Source organism: Vicia villosa, unplaced genomic scaffold (assembly GCF_029867415.1).
Source record: "Vicia villosa cultivar HV-30 ecotype Madison, WI unplaced genomic scaffold, Vvil1.0 ctg.000053F_1_1_3, whole genome shotgun sequence".
In the NCBI taxonomy this organism is placed as follows: Eukaryota; Viridiplantae; Streptophyta; class Magnoliopsida; order Fabales; family Fabaceae; genus Vicia; species Vicia villosa.
In genome coordinates, this window is record NW_026704983.1 from 12,784 (window position 1) to 26,442 (window position 13,659).

Below are 13,659 nucleotides of genomic sequence, written 5' to 3' on the forward strand. Positions count from 1 at the left end.
AAGGCGGGGCCATAGGCAAAAAAGAGGCGCAGAATGATGTCCGACACACAGTAGTGATGCCTGTAATTTTTTTGATTTCGGTATTTCTATTTTATTTATGTATGTTACTTTGATGATGTATTTGACATTATGACCGACATTTATTTATACGATGTATTTTTTTTGTCTACCATTTACTATTGCCTTTAAAATGAATTACTTTAATTTTGTATTTTTGTAATAAAAATTGAGTTTTGAAGTTAAATGAACATGATTTAAAACTAATAGCAGTATGTTTCGTAGGTACATCTACGAAACACTCTGTTTTAACACGTTCCGTAGATGCATCTACGAAAGGATTGTTGAAATGAAATAAGTTGATTTGAACTATACAATAGTACTATGTTTTTTAACGCTTCGGTATTTGCATCTACGAAATGAAAATATTTTTTTTTTAAAAAAATATTACGAATGTGCATCTATAAAACAGATGACAAAATTGAAAATTCGCGTGGTGGCTAAAAGATTTATCAAATCTATTAAAAATTGTCTAACTTAAAAATGTTTTATTTCATTCAAGTATACTGTAAATAATAAAAGAAAGAAAAGCAAACTTTATACGTACATGAATATTTAACTTTTCAATTAAATTTTTAATTTATTTATACTTTTACAAGTACGCGTGCACATGAATAGTAATAGTGGCCATTGTCATTCTGTACGATGCTTCCTAGGTCCCTTCCTTTCCGCTCACGGGTTCACCTTGTTACAGCTTATTAAATTCTATTTCCAACCATACTCAATTCAATCACAAATTATATTATAAAATATCTTATTTTAAATTACAACCATTGGATACAGATCTCCTACCCCCACTTTCAATGTCTTTTTCTATCTCTGTTATACACTACACACCATTAATTATGACCAAACCAACCCATTCTCCATTTTTTAATATTATTTTAATTCAATAATTCAATTGGCCTTAATCATTTTTTTCTATAAATTCAGCCACTGAATCCCATCAAAACCTCTTTCCTTCTCTTCTTATCATCTCCTCTAAAAATTGGTCAAAACCCATCCTCCTCTTCTATTTCATATTCTTTCTTATTCTTTCTTATCATCTTTTCTTTTCCAAACATAAACTAGAGTTTATCTTTTCAGCACATAGTCTTTGACACCCTTTTCAAAATTCTAAAACAAGAATTTTCTTCTTCATATATATAAGTTATAACCATCTCATATCCATAACATCCTCATAAACCATCCATAGCTACCTTAAAAACCCTCTAAGTAATTCTCGCTCCTAAATCATAACCCCCACAAAACAGTTGTATTTCCTTTGTTCATATATAGTTATGAATGATTGAAAAACTACACAGATGTCTCAATTAATCTCTGAGATCTCTATGATAAACTCTTCCCTCAGACGCAGAACACATTTAGTCCAATCTTTCTCTGTTGTTTTCCTATACTGGTTCTATATTTTCTCATGAATTAACCCTTAACCGCTTTTATTACCTTCCAATCTAAAATTTAGTTTCATTAATTCTATAAATTTAGTCAAATTTACTACCTATAGTTAGAAAAATAGTACTATTACCACGATCTGAGTCGCGGTGACATCAAAGATCCAATTCGCAACTGCGATTTTAAACCCTAATTTTCACATGGCTTCTCCCGGTGGAGCTTACTCATCTGGTACAAGCTCTCTTCAGAACTCTGGATCTGGATCAGAGGGAGATATGAATATGAATATGAATCAGAATCACATGCAGGTGAATATAACAGATCAAAAGAAGAGGAAGAGAATGCAATCCAACCGAGAATCAGCACGAAGATCAAGGATGAAGAAGCAGCAACACATGGAAGGTCTTAGCGCACAAATCGAAGAGCTGAAAAAAGAGAATAATCAAATAACCACAAACGTAGGGATAACTACTCAGATGTATCTGAATGTTGAATCTGAGAACGCGATTCTTAGGGTTCAGATGGCTGAACTTAGCAACAGATTGCAATCACTCAATGAAATTATCCAATACATTGAATCGAGTAATTCACTGTTTCAGGAAACGGATCAGTTGTTCAATGATTGTGGATTCTTGGATGCGTGGAACTCTTTTCCTGTTAATCAACCAGTTATGACCTCTAATGATATGTTGATGTATTGATTTGATGAAGTTTGGTTGCAATTTGTGATTGGCTTTTGGTTTGTTCTTGTTGGTGCTAGTTGATTGTAACAACCTCTGTTTGTTTTGTGTTTAGTATTTGTTTTTGTTTTTTTTTTGTAATGTCAAGTTGTCAATTGTTTTTATTTTATATATATTAGATTTATTATATTATAAGTTTTATATATGATGTATTAAGGTTGGGTAAAAAAATGTATTAGGTTTTGTGTCTATGTAAGTTTCTAGAAGGGGAGGAGTTTTTGATGATTTATGCACTTGGAAAGGTCTCTCACCCTTATATTTTTACCAATGTTGCAACTTTACTAAGAATTTAATTATAAGTTTCCTAAATTTATCATATAATTATTTACATTTTCTCATAATAATATAATTTACCAACTAATCTTTTGTTATTAAATATGAGATTGTAAAAGTAATTTTTAAAAAATACATATAAATATAAATAAATATTGCCCCTTAGATTAGAGTTTGACTCTCATTTAATTTAACTAGTACATATTAATTGAATTACATCATCCATCTTAATTATAAACATAGAACATATTAATTGAATTAGATCATCCATCTTAACTATAAACATACTAAAATTATGATAATGATAAAAATATTGATCGTTAATTGGTTATGTTGTGATTAGCGTTAGATTTATTGTGGAAGACCACACTTTGATCTCCTATAATTACAATTCGATCTATAATTATATAACAATATGTTAAATCAACTCAATTGATAAATATAAAAAAAATATACATATATATAATTATAAGGGTTAAATAAGTTTTTGATCCCTATAAATATTGTAATTTCATTTTTAGTTCCTCCTGTATTTTGGCAACGGTTTTAGCTGGTTTTGACAACGGATTTTTTATAATAACCGTTGTCTTAAAGGTAGAGAGAGACTAAAAATAAAAACTACAATATTTATAGGGACTAAAAACTTATTTAACTCTGATTATAATGATATTGGATAAAACTCGCCATATGTCACTTAATGTCCTATAAATAGGTGAAATGGTGCATACTAAGAAACCATAGACTTATAGTTAAAGAAATATGTAATGGTGCATAAGTAGAAGTGTGGGGGTTTGCCTTTGCTTTTGTAATTTTCTCAAGATGCATAACACTACATACATGTAGGGTTGCCTTTTGGTTTTATGCAATGTCACAGTGGAACCCACTACTTGTTAAAACACAATCACTATGATGATATTTATATCACTTTATTTCTGTTTCTATTTGGTACTGCTTTTGCTTCACTTTGGCTATGTCACTAATACACTACGTAGTTTGTACTTGTTCAATAATACTACTGGGGACCAATTTCAGTAGTACTCGTTCTGAACTTTGTACTACAAGTATATTAATATGAAAGCTTCTTTTCTTATCACTATTCTTATAAATTACTTTTTTTTATTAACTTTGTACTGTCTTTTTTTATTAACTTTCTAATACATCTGATTTTTTTTACAGCTATCAACGGATCAGATTTACAGAATTATTTATAAGTTGTTTGGAAAGTTTATTCTCGCCTCTCGGTATTGATTTTTGAATTTGACGGTGGTTAATATTCTGAATTCATTGTCAAATACTTGTACGTAAAATCTAAAAAAATGGTACTACAATATTTTCTACTTCTACCGACGAAAATTGTTGTCCGTCAATAAAATGGAATCTGATTCTCCACAGTGAATCATTAGTAATTTGTACTATTAAAAGTTTGAGTGGTTGAAATCTCAATAGAAAAATATCCTTGCAAATGATCTTTTATTTCCCCCCAATAAAACAAAGAAGAAAATAAAAACGTGTTGTTGATCCTTACCGTTGAAAAAAGAGTTTAACGATAGTATACTTTCAGTGTAAAAAAAATTACACATATATTTAATTATAACATTTTAAAATGTCAAATGTTAAAAGATCATTTGCAAGGATATATGGGGATGAGAATTTCCCCCTCAATAAAGATAGACTACACAAACCGTTTATATATATAGTGACAATTTCATCCAATAAATTAATTTTATAAAAATAAATTAGGTAAAATTTTAAATTTAAAATACATTTTATTATATTTTATCAAATTTATTATTTATTGTTGTATACTATTTGTACAATTTTTTTGAAAATTACACTTGTTTGATAAATAATTAAAAAATGTTAATATCTATTTTTCCCTGTCATATAGGGCTCGTTTGAAAAACTCCCTTAAAAAAAGTTGCATGAATTGCCCTAAGATTCTCTCATTTTAAACCTTGTAAAAAAATTATTTTTAAAACCAACCTTGCCACTTGAAGGACTCTATCATTTTTTTTTTTAGTAAAACCAACATTGCTTGTCATATTCCAGAGGGTTTAAAATGATATAATCTTAAAGTTTATAGGGTTTAAAATGCTGAGTTTTCAAATTGTAAGGTTGGTTTTAAAAACAAAATTTTAAAAAGTTTAAAACGAGAGAATCTTCAAATGTTAGAGAAATGCATACAACTTTTTTTTAGGAGAGTTTTTTAAACGAACGCTATATGACAGGAGAAAATAGGTATTAACCCTTAAAAAAAATTCTTTTAGTAGAAAGAAATTCCAAAATTGCATTTAGAATACATATACTCATTACTCGTATTTATTGTCAATCATAATCTAATTACTAAATTTTTTTATTTTTTGTATAATAATTTAATAGTTAGAATTTCTTCTTTTAAATATCAGAGTTGATATTCTTACATCTTGAAGTTACACTTACATCGTAGATGTATACGGTTTTATTTATTAAATTTAATAACTATTTTTTCATTTTTCTAATACAAAAACACTCATATCTATGCTATATTATTGGTGGTGTAAGTATACAGTGTTAATTTTTAGTGTCACAATAGCAAACCTCTTTAAATATTAATGATAATATGATTCATACTTAAATTTTCATTTCTACAATTTGATGTTGCCATACATATATTTATTGAATTGGTTTAACGTGACAATCTTAATTAGTAACCTTAATTTGATGTCTACACCAGCTGCAAGCCAAACATCCTGCTCCCCGTTGAGGAGCAGAAGCAACCCTTACTCGTTAAGCGTCTTTGTCGACCAGGAACATCTTTCTGCCCGACCAACGATTATTTTCAAGCAATCTCCTAGGATTCATAAGTTTACTCTTAGAATCCTGACAGTCACGCATTTTGGGCCTAGATCCATAATCCATCCCAAAACACGGACCAATGACCAAGCGTTGGGGGCATTATATAAACCCTCTCCCTTGAAACACTAAAACATATTTGTGTTCCTACTTACTTGATCGTCGGAGTACCCTGCATGTACACCCTCTCATAATCATCACCAACACTATGCAGACGTCTCAGACCCATTTTTGGTTTTAATCAACATGTCAGTACAATTATTGATAAATGTTATTTAGACATTTTTATAGGTATTCAATATCGTATTTCTATACAATATTTTTAATTTTGTATCATCACTCCTTTTGTCACATCAATTGTTATGAACTATGTATTTTTATACGATGTTATAATATGGTTCAATATTTAGGTGTTCAAATAACACCACTCTTAATTATATGGCATTGGATTAATTTTTTTTTGAAAAGGTATGGTACTGGATTAATTAGTAGCATCAGATTTTGCAATTTTTTTGTACAACTGAAAAAAGGAAAAGAAAAAAGCAAAAAATTATCTAAAACATAAAACTTCAATAACGTCAACTTGTAGGAGAGTGGTGATTCCTACAAGAGCCTTCGCAAAAGACCAATTCACCTTCACATGAGCATGAATATACCACACACATTTCCAAGAATTATTTTCTGTTGTATTATGAACAAATTCAAGTTTGTTGAGCTAGTTATAACCATCCCGAGCAGTATAGATACCATTTAAATGGTCTTTTCAGGTTAACCGATCAGGAACCATAAAAATAAAACAAATGGGGAGTGTTTTCAGGCACTCGCAAACATCTGGATGAATATTAGTATATAATGAATTGAAGTTCAAATTCTCATCGAAGTAAACAACAACGTATTTCCAGATCATGGATAGGCACAACCTGCACATTTAACTTCCCTATCTTAGACTAATTGGAAAACCAGAAATATGAGTTATCACCCTTTAATCTTAACTCAAAGCCATTTTTAAGATCAAAGAGAGCTTTCATAATTTCATTTCAAGTAACTGACCCAAGTTTCTTTGTCATATTAAGGAACATTTCTTCACTAATGTACTTATGCCTCAAAACTTAGACCCATAGGGAATCACAATCTCGGCGGAGACCCCAAACCAACTTACCCAACATAGAAATATTGCCTTATCTTGCTTTTCGGATTGCAAGACCATCCAGCTTTTGGGCTTAAGGATTTTATTCTAGCCAACGAGATGCACACTAGAGTTTGAATTACCTTTCCACAAATAATTCCTAGTCATCTTATCAATAAAATCACGCGTTGGCTAAGATAGTCAAGCCACTTGCATATAATAATTTTGAATGGAGTTCAGGACAGACCTAACCATAGTCAAACAACCAGCCTTTTTTAGCTATTTATGTTGCCAAGATTTTAACCTCTGATTGATTTTCTCCTCTAGAAACTCAATGTCTTTGCGTTGAATACTACCATGCAACATAAGGAAACCCAAGTATTTTCAAGAGTAAGAGTTCCCTTGATACATGTGTCAGACACAATTAAATCCATTTTAGTCCTCTTAATGGCAGTTGAGAAGAACACTTTTGATTTAGCAACATTCACTTTAAGGATTTAAAACATGGAAAAATGATTCAAGATATCAAAAATGATCCCTACCAAGGAGTTAGAAACCTTCTTGAAAAAAAAGAACATCATCTACAGAAAATAAATGCGATTGCGAGGGTCAATTATGCGATAACATAACAAGTTTCTAATGGCCTTCATCAACTTCTCTAATAATTGTCTGCAACAAGAATTCCATGTAGAGAACGAAGATATATGGTGAAAATGGGTCACATTACCATATTCCTCTAGTCAGAAAAAAATTGGTATTCATACCCCATTTATATGAATATACATAGAGGGCTTCTTGCACAGTGCATGATCAACTTTATAGTAATGGGAGGAAACTCGTTTCGCTTCAAACAAAAGTTAAAGAAATCCAAATTAAGATGATCATATGCCTTTTCAAGATCTATTTTGAACACTATGTCAACTTTTTCTTTTTAAATTTACGCATAGAATGAATTGTTTCTGGGAGGATAATGGCATTGTTAGTTGTCCCTTTACCATAAAAAAACTATGTGTAAAGGGTTGCACAAGCGAATGGGCCTGGATTACTTAAAGTTTTGGGGGCAGTCTACCTTAAGAATTAACGCAATAAAAGTCTCTGAAAGAGAGGAGTGAAAGCTATATGTCATAAAAACATCTGATATAAGTTGGACAACGTCATCTCTAACTATATGCCAAAACTATTTAAATAAAATATCTTAGAATCCATCAGTGCCAGACGCCTTGAAAGGGTGCATTTAATTCAACACATAAGTAACTTTTTCCCTTGTCATCTATTGAGTCAAAGAGTGTTGGGATTTTTCAGTCAGGATAGAAGTCATAGTTGAATGACCCATACTAGCGAGAAGTATAGAAGATGTAGGAAAGAAAAGTCCTTTAAATAAAGTAAATGCTTCTTCCTTGAGAATAGTGTCATCATTGGACAAAACACCTTTGGAATGATAAAAGTCGTGGACTTTATTTCTCTTTCGCCTGATTACTATCTTGGTATGAAAAAATTTGGTGTTATGCATAACGATCTCATCATACTCCTGTTGGAGATAAACTAGTCTTGTCGAATCGAATGGTGTTATCCAGCTTTTGATAGACCATTCGATTATCAGTATAAGGCCTATTCCATGTAAATTTTCCATTAATCATGTATACTTCAAACAAATTACATTTATCAATGATATTCAACAAAGCAGTTGTCCTAAAATGATTAAAATTACCTCTTTTTTGTTCACTCAAATGAATGATGTCGTTAAAGTCTTCAATCAACATCCAAGGACCATTTATAGTGTTCCTCCGGTCAATGAGGTGGAGCCACAGACCAAGACGAGAAGTGTATACAGGACTAACATAAATTTCAATTACATACCAAGAGGAAGTTCCAAATGATAGCTTGATATTAATTGTATCCATAAAGACATCATGCACGACATTTACAATGTTACTACCATTCTGCTTTAATACCCAAATTCCCCCAGATTGACCACGCACTTTCACATAGTGAACATTCACATATGCAACTCTATTCCAGAAGAATTTAGTCTTATGAAAACCAATGTGTTTCCATAATGATTAAAAATGTTATAGAGTGCTTTTTAATCGAATTCACCATGTCTTTTAGCCTTATTAATAGAGTTTCCTCGAATATTTCAAAAGAGCATGATGACTTCTTTGAGACCTAATATAACTATTCTAGTAGATGGAGGTGACAAAGCAAGTCCTAAACACGAGACAATTTACGTAGTAGACTTTTATTAAACTCTAGTTTTACAAACAACTTCCTCTTATTAAATATCAACCTCATCTAGAGCTGTCAAAATGGGCAGGCCCGCCAGGCCCGAAAAATCATAGAGCTTGGGCCTTAAAATTAGAGCCCATATTTTTCAGGACCTTTTTAGCCCAGCCCTGAAAAGCCCCATATGGGCCATGGGTAGCCCATTAGGCCCGCATAATTATAAATTTTAAAAATATATATTAATATTTATATTATCTTACTCCAAAATAACATATTGATTTTTCTCATTTCACTAAATTTTATCTCTATTTTATTCAATAATTATTTTTTAAATATTATAATTAACATAATCAACATTTTTTCATCGTATTATATTAGTTTTTCTCTTATGATAAATATTCAAGTATTATTTTATACAATTTAGACATATATTGTATTTAGAAACACATTAGTATTTATAAGAGACAATATAGTACTTAAGAATGTATTATGTTTAAAATAACATAATTTTTATCTTTATTTATAATAAATATTATGGAATTTTTAATTTAATTTTTTTAAATAAAAAAGCCCATTTAAGACCGGGTAGCCCGAAGCCCATCTAGGACCGGGCTCGGGTAGTAAATCTCGAGCCCATATTACACAGGGCCTTTTTGGCCCAGCCCTAAAAAGCCTAGGGCCCGTCAAGACCGGCCCGTTTAAGGCGGGGTATGTTACCATGTTAAGAAGTGTGGTTAGGCCTAACTCAACCCTACAAAACCGGCTTTTAGGGTGAGGATTGCCCCCCACTTATAAGGACATGTTCAGGCCATATATTTCCCGATGTGGGACTCTTAACACACCCCCTCACGCGCCCAGGACTGAACAACTGGAGCGTGGAAATAAACGGTGGGTGGCCCGATAACGGAAACCATGGAAGGTGGCCCACCGGATCTTAAACCAGGCTCTGATACCATGTTAAAAAGTGTGGATGGGCCTAACTCAACTCTACAAAACCGGCTTGTAAGGTGAGGATTGCCCCCACTTATAAGGACATGTTCAGGCCATATATTGCCCGATGTGGGACTCTTAACAGGGTAGCCCATATTGACAGCTCTAACCTCATTTGATTATTTTTATTTGTCTGAGTTTATGTCAATTAGAAATACGAAATGTTGTATGGTGTGATGGTTTCCAAATTAAAATTTACTATGAAAACGATGAAAATGTATTTAGCAGAGTGCTAGGCACACCTTTGTGTTGTGGAGGAATTAAAAGTTGCTCCAATTTTGCTTTTGGTACCGATTACCTGTCATGTCACATGGTAATGGTGGAAAATAAAACTAGTTTTGTCGTAGATCAGCATGTGAATATTGATCCGTGAATTGTGATTTTCTGTAAATTCTCAAACACTTGGGAATATTTTATGAGTACTATACAATACCTAATATATGTTCATATTATAGACATTGTTGTAACCATGTGGGTGTGACGTTTGCCACATTAACAAAACAATTAATATCAATCATAACCAGCTAATAGACAACAAGCATCTACAAATATATTTTAAAGGGGAAACTAATTTAATATGTGGTGGTTACTTCGATCTTTTCAGAAAAAATGAGACAATTATTACATAAAATAATTATTACATAAAATAATATAGGTATAATATGAACCTTCCTGAACAAATAAGAAGGCAAGTTACGCATGCCAGCATGAGAATATAGTATTAGCATTATTGGTAACACATGCCTTCATTGTTGGACATAGTAAGGGGAAAATATATAATATTTGAAGTTAAAGTTAACTAGTTCTTATAAAAAAGTTAAACTAATTATTTCTCATTAAAAAAAGTTAAAAGATTATTAATTCCTATAAAAAAGTTAAAGCTAACTAGTTTTTAAAAAAATTGGGAGGGTAAAATTATTAATAATAATGGTTATTAATGATTATTTTACCAAGAAGAAGCAATCGGACCCGTGTGATACACGGAAATAGAATTATTTTAATGATTAATTTAAAATTAAAATATATAACATTTGTTGTAACAAATGATATCAATAATAATGTATTTATGTGAAAAAGAGATATTTTCTTGATTGACCAAGAAACGATTCCGTTAATAAGGGGAAGAGAAGAGAGAAGAAAAAGAAGAAATATAGAATTGGTTAAAAATGTTAATCTTTACTTTCACATTAGAGTTTATGATTACAAGTAATACAAAATAACAATCAACCTCAATCTCTCTCAATAATATGTGAGATTATCCTATTTATATACTACTAGATATGTATGTTATGTGTGATGATAACACACATACATACATGACATACATAGCTAACTTAGATACTAAGCTAACTTAAATAACAAACTAACTTATACATCTTTAATCACTGTGCCTGATTTATCATTAGTTGTCATCATCAAAAGTTGATGTCTTGATTAAAGGTTTGTTACCTGCAAAACAAAGTTTCACATTCTTCCCCTTTTTGATGATGACAACAATGCATCACTCAGGGGAGGTGGTAAAAGAAACAGTATGAATATTTTTGGAGTGATAAAACTTCCCCTGAGTCAGATAGAAAATATACTCACCCTTGAGAGCATACTTCTCCTCTTTTTGTCAAAATAAAAAAGACGGGTAAAGATGCATTGCGATATGCAAAACAAGGACATTTTGATCATTTAGAAAAATAAAAGTATCACACTTATATTATTTCTGAAATTCAAAGTACATAAGGGAAATTTGCTGAATTGAAAGTACAAAAGAAATTTGTTAAAATTGCATAACACATTTTAACTAGAAAGACTTAAGTGAGACTATTCTTCACCAAGATCATCATGGTGGAAAAGGTGAGGTGGTAATTTGGTTTAGTCAGGAATGAAATGGTGTACTATGAAGTCTATCTTGTCATTGAGTACATCTATCTTTCCACTCAAGATTTTGAGAAGGTTTATGGTTGTAAGGATGTGAGGGGGTCATTTGAGCTGTCTATTTCAATGGGTGTCTCTTGACTTATGACCTTCCTTTTATTTCTTTTATGATAATGGTTTTTCAATGATCTTGTCTTCTTTTAATTCATAATTCATTAAGGGTATGACAAAAATTCCTATCTCAGGTGATCCTTTCTTAAATTCCCTTTCATCTTCGAAGTTGTACCATGTTTCTTCTAATATTTGTGTAAATGTTTCCATATGGAAGGTGTGTTATTTTTTACCTATTTTTCAGCATGTAGTCAATTACTTGTTTGGCCAAATTGATCTTAAATTTGTGTTCTACTAACCAAATTGTTTCTATATTTGTTTGGGTTAGAAGACCAAAATTTCCTTGTCAAGGAAAGAGGATGTGAGTCATCCTACTTTCAGGGAGGATGTATCCAACTATGAATGAATAAGGTATGTGTGCTAATGGCTTTCCCATTAAGGAGGATGCAACAATGACGCAGTTGTAACTATTTACTTTGTCTCCTAGTTCAACGAGTCTATCTTCGTGAGGAAGGTCTTGTAACTTTCCAAATGTTTCCAATGAAAGATTTATCCTATATTTTCTTACTTCACTTTGAAGGATTCCATCAGTGAAATGTTTGTTTGAAAAGAACATCTTCAGAAGGGAGGTATAAATTCTTTTTTAGGGTGTGCAGAGAAAGTTGGTGAGGCTGAGTTCTTCAAAATTTTTGAAGAAATTGTATTCTTTAAAATCTTTTGGAGCTAGGGTATGAATTCTCATGACGATTCGGTTGGCAAAGTGTTTGAAATGCCTAATCTCTTATTGTTTGGTTGTAAAATCATCAATGATAGGGCTGGTAGTGAAGTTTAACCTTCTAGAGTTCATGATGATGTTGCAAAAATAATCTCACACACAGAGAAAGAAAAATAATATGAAAAGGTAGGGATGAGATGCAAGTATAGTGATGTGTGTTCTAGAGGATTTGAGCGTGTAGACTAAGAGATCTTTATGTGCAGATTGTGTTTTCCAAAAATCATATTCAAATTCTCTTTTTTTGGTCTTCTATTTCTAATTGATTAACTATTTACCTAATAGATTAGATTCTTCAATCTTTCCGATTTTGGTGAGATCTTTATAAATGCTGAAAAATTGATTTGCTTGGCGTGCAAGATGTGTTTTGATTTGATCTAAAAATATATTTTCCAATCTTTTCTATTCGATAAGCAATATGTGTTGATCGATTAAGACATCTTTTTCTAACTTTTATGGTGTTTGATGGGTTTTATGCTGGGTTTTTATCTTCATGCACCCCTCATTTATCTTTATTGCACCTTTTGATATAGAACAGAACACTAAAAGTACTCTTTTTTATGAATTAGAAATATTTTAATTTTAAGAGAGAAAATAAATAAAATAATTATTTTAAGAGATTAATAAGATTTTCCTAATCATTTCAATATTAATATAATTTTTTACCTCCTTTATCAAGAGTTCTTGATAAATATTTTTTTAAAAAGGGAAGACATCATGTGGTGTATCCTTCTTTACACATTATTAGATGATGAAGAGTAAGTCTTGATAACTTACTCTTGGAGTAAGAATATCCCTCCATACAATTATAATATTATGTATTCGTTAACTTCTAAATAGCCTTAAGTCGTATTTAATTTTTTTAATCTAAAAGTGCTTTCATTGAAAAAAGAAAAAAAAAACTTGAGAGTTCCATGATAGTCTAAACAATTGTTTAATCCGTCCATCCCAGACAACCTATCACATTTCAATGACACAAGCACATTCAAAGATGACAAAATAAATTAAAGGAGGAAAAATCATATTTAAGAACAGAGAAACTAATCAACCATTCTAAAGTGTTGGCAAGTCATTGTACTAATTGTTAAACAAGTAACTTCAACTATTAGTAGACCAATGAGTTATTGATTGCACATATAAAAAACAACACATAAGTGTATTATAATGCTAAAGTAGCTTCATCTATTAATAGACAGATGAATTATTGATTGCATATACACATAAATGTATTATTATAACATGAATTTAAACGGTGGTCGATTCAAGGTCCGATCTAT

At 31.1% G+C, this 13,659-nt stretch overlaps 1 protein-coding gene across 1 annotated transcript; it reads left to right on the forward strand.

Moving 5' to 3' along the window:
• Window positions 1-1,010: 1,010 nt before the first annotated feature.
• LOC131623157 (bZIP transcription factor 11-like) lies at window positions 1,011-2,498 on the forward strand. The gene has a single exon (XM_058894163.1). It carries the CDS (start codon window positions 1,650-1,652, stop codon window positions 2,148-2,150), a length of 501 nt encoding a protein of 166 aa, XP_058750146.1. The 5' UTR covers window positions 1,011-1,649; the 3' UTR covers window positions 2,151-2,498.
• Window positions 2,499-13,659: the final 11,161 nt, after the last annotated feature.

Excerpts from the sequence above, each read along its gene's own strand:
- LOC131623157 (XM_058894163.1), top strand. The coding sequence starts at position 1,650 with ATGGCTTCTCCCGGTGGAGCTTACTCATCTGGTACAAGCTCTCTTCAG.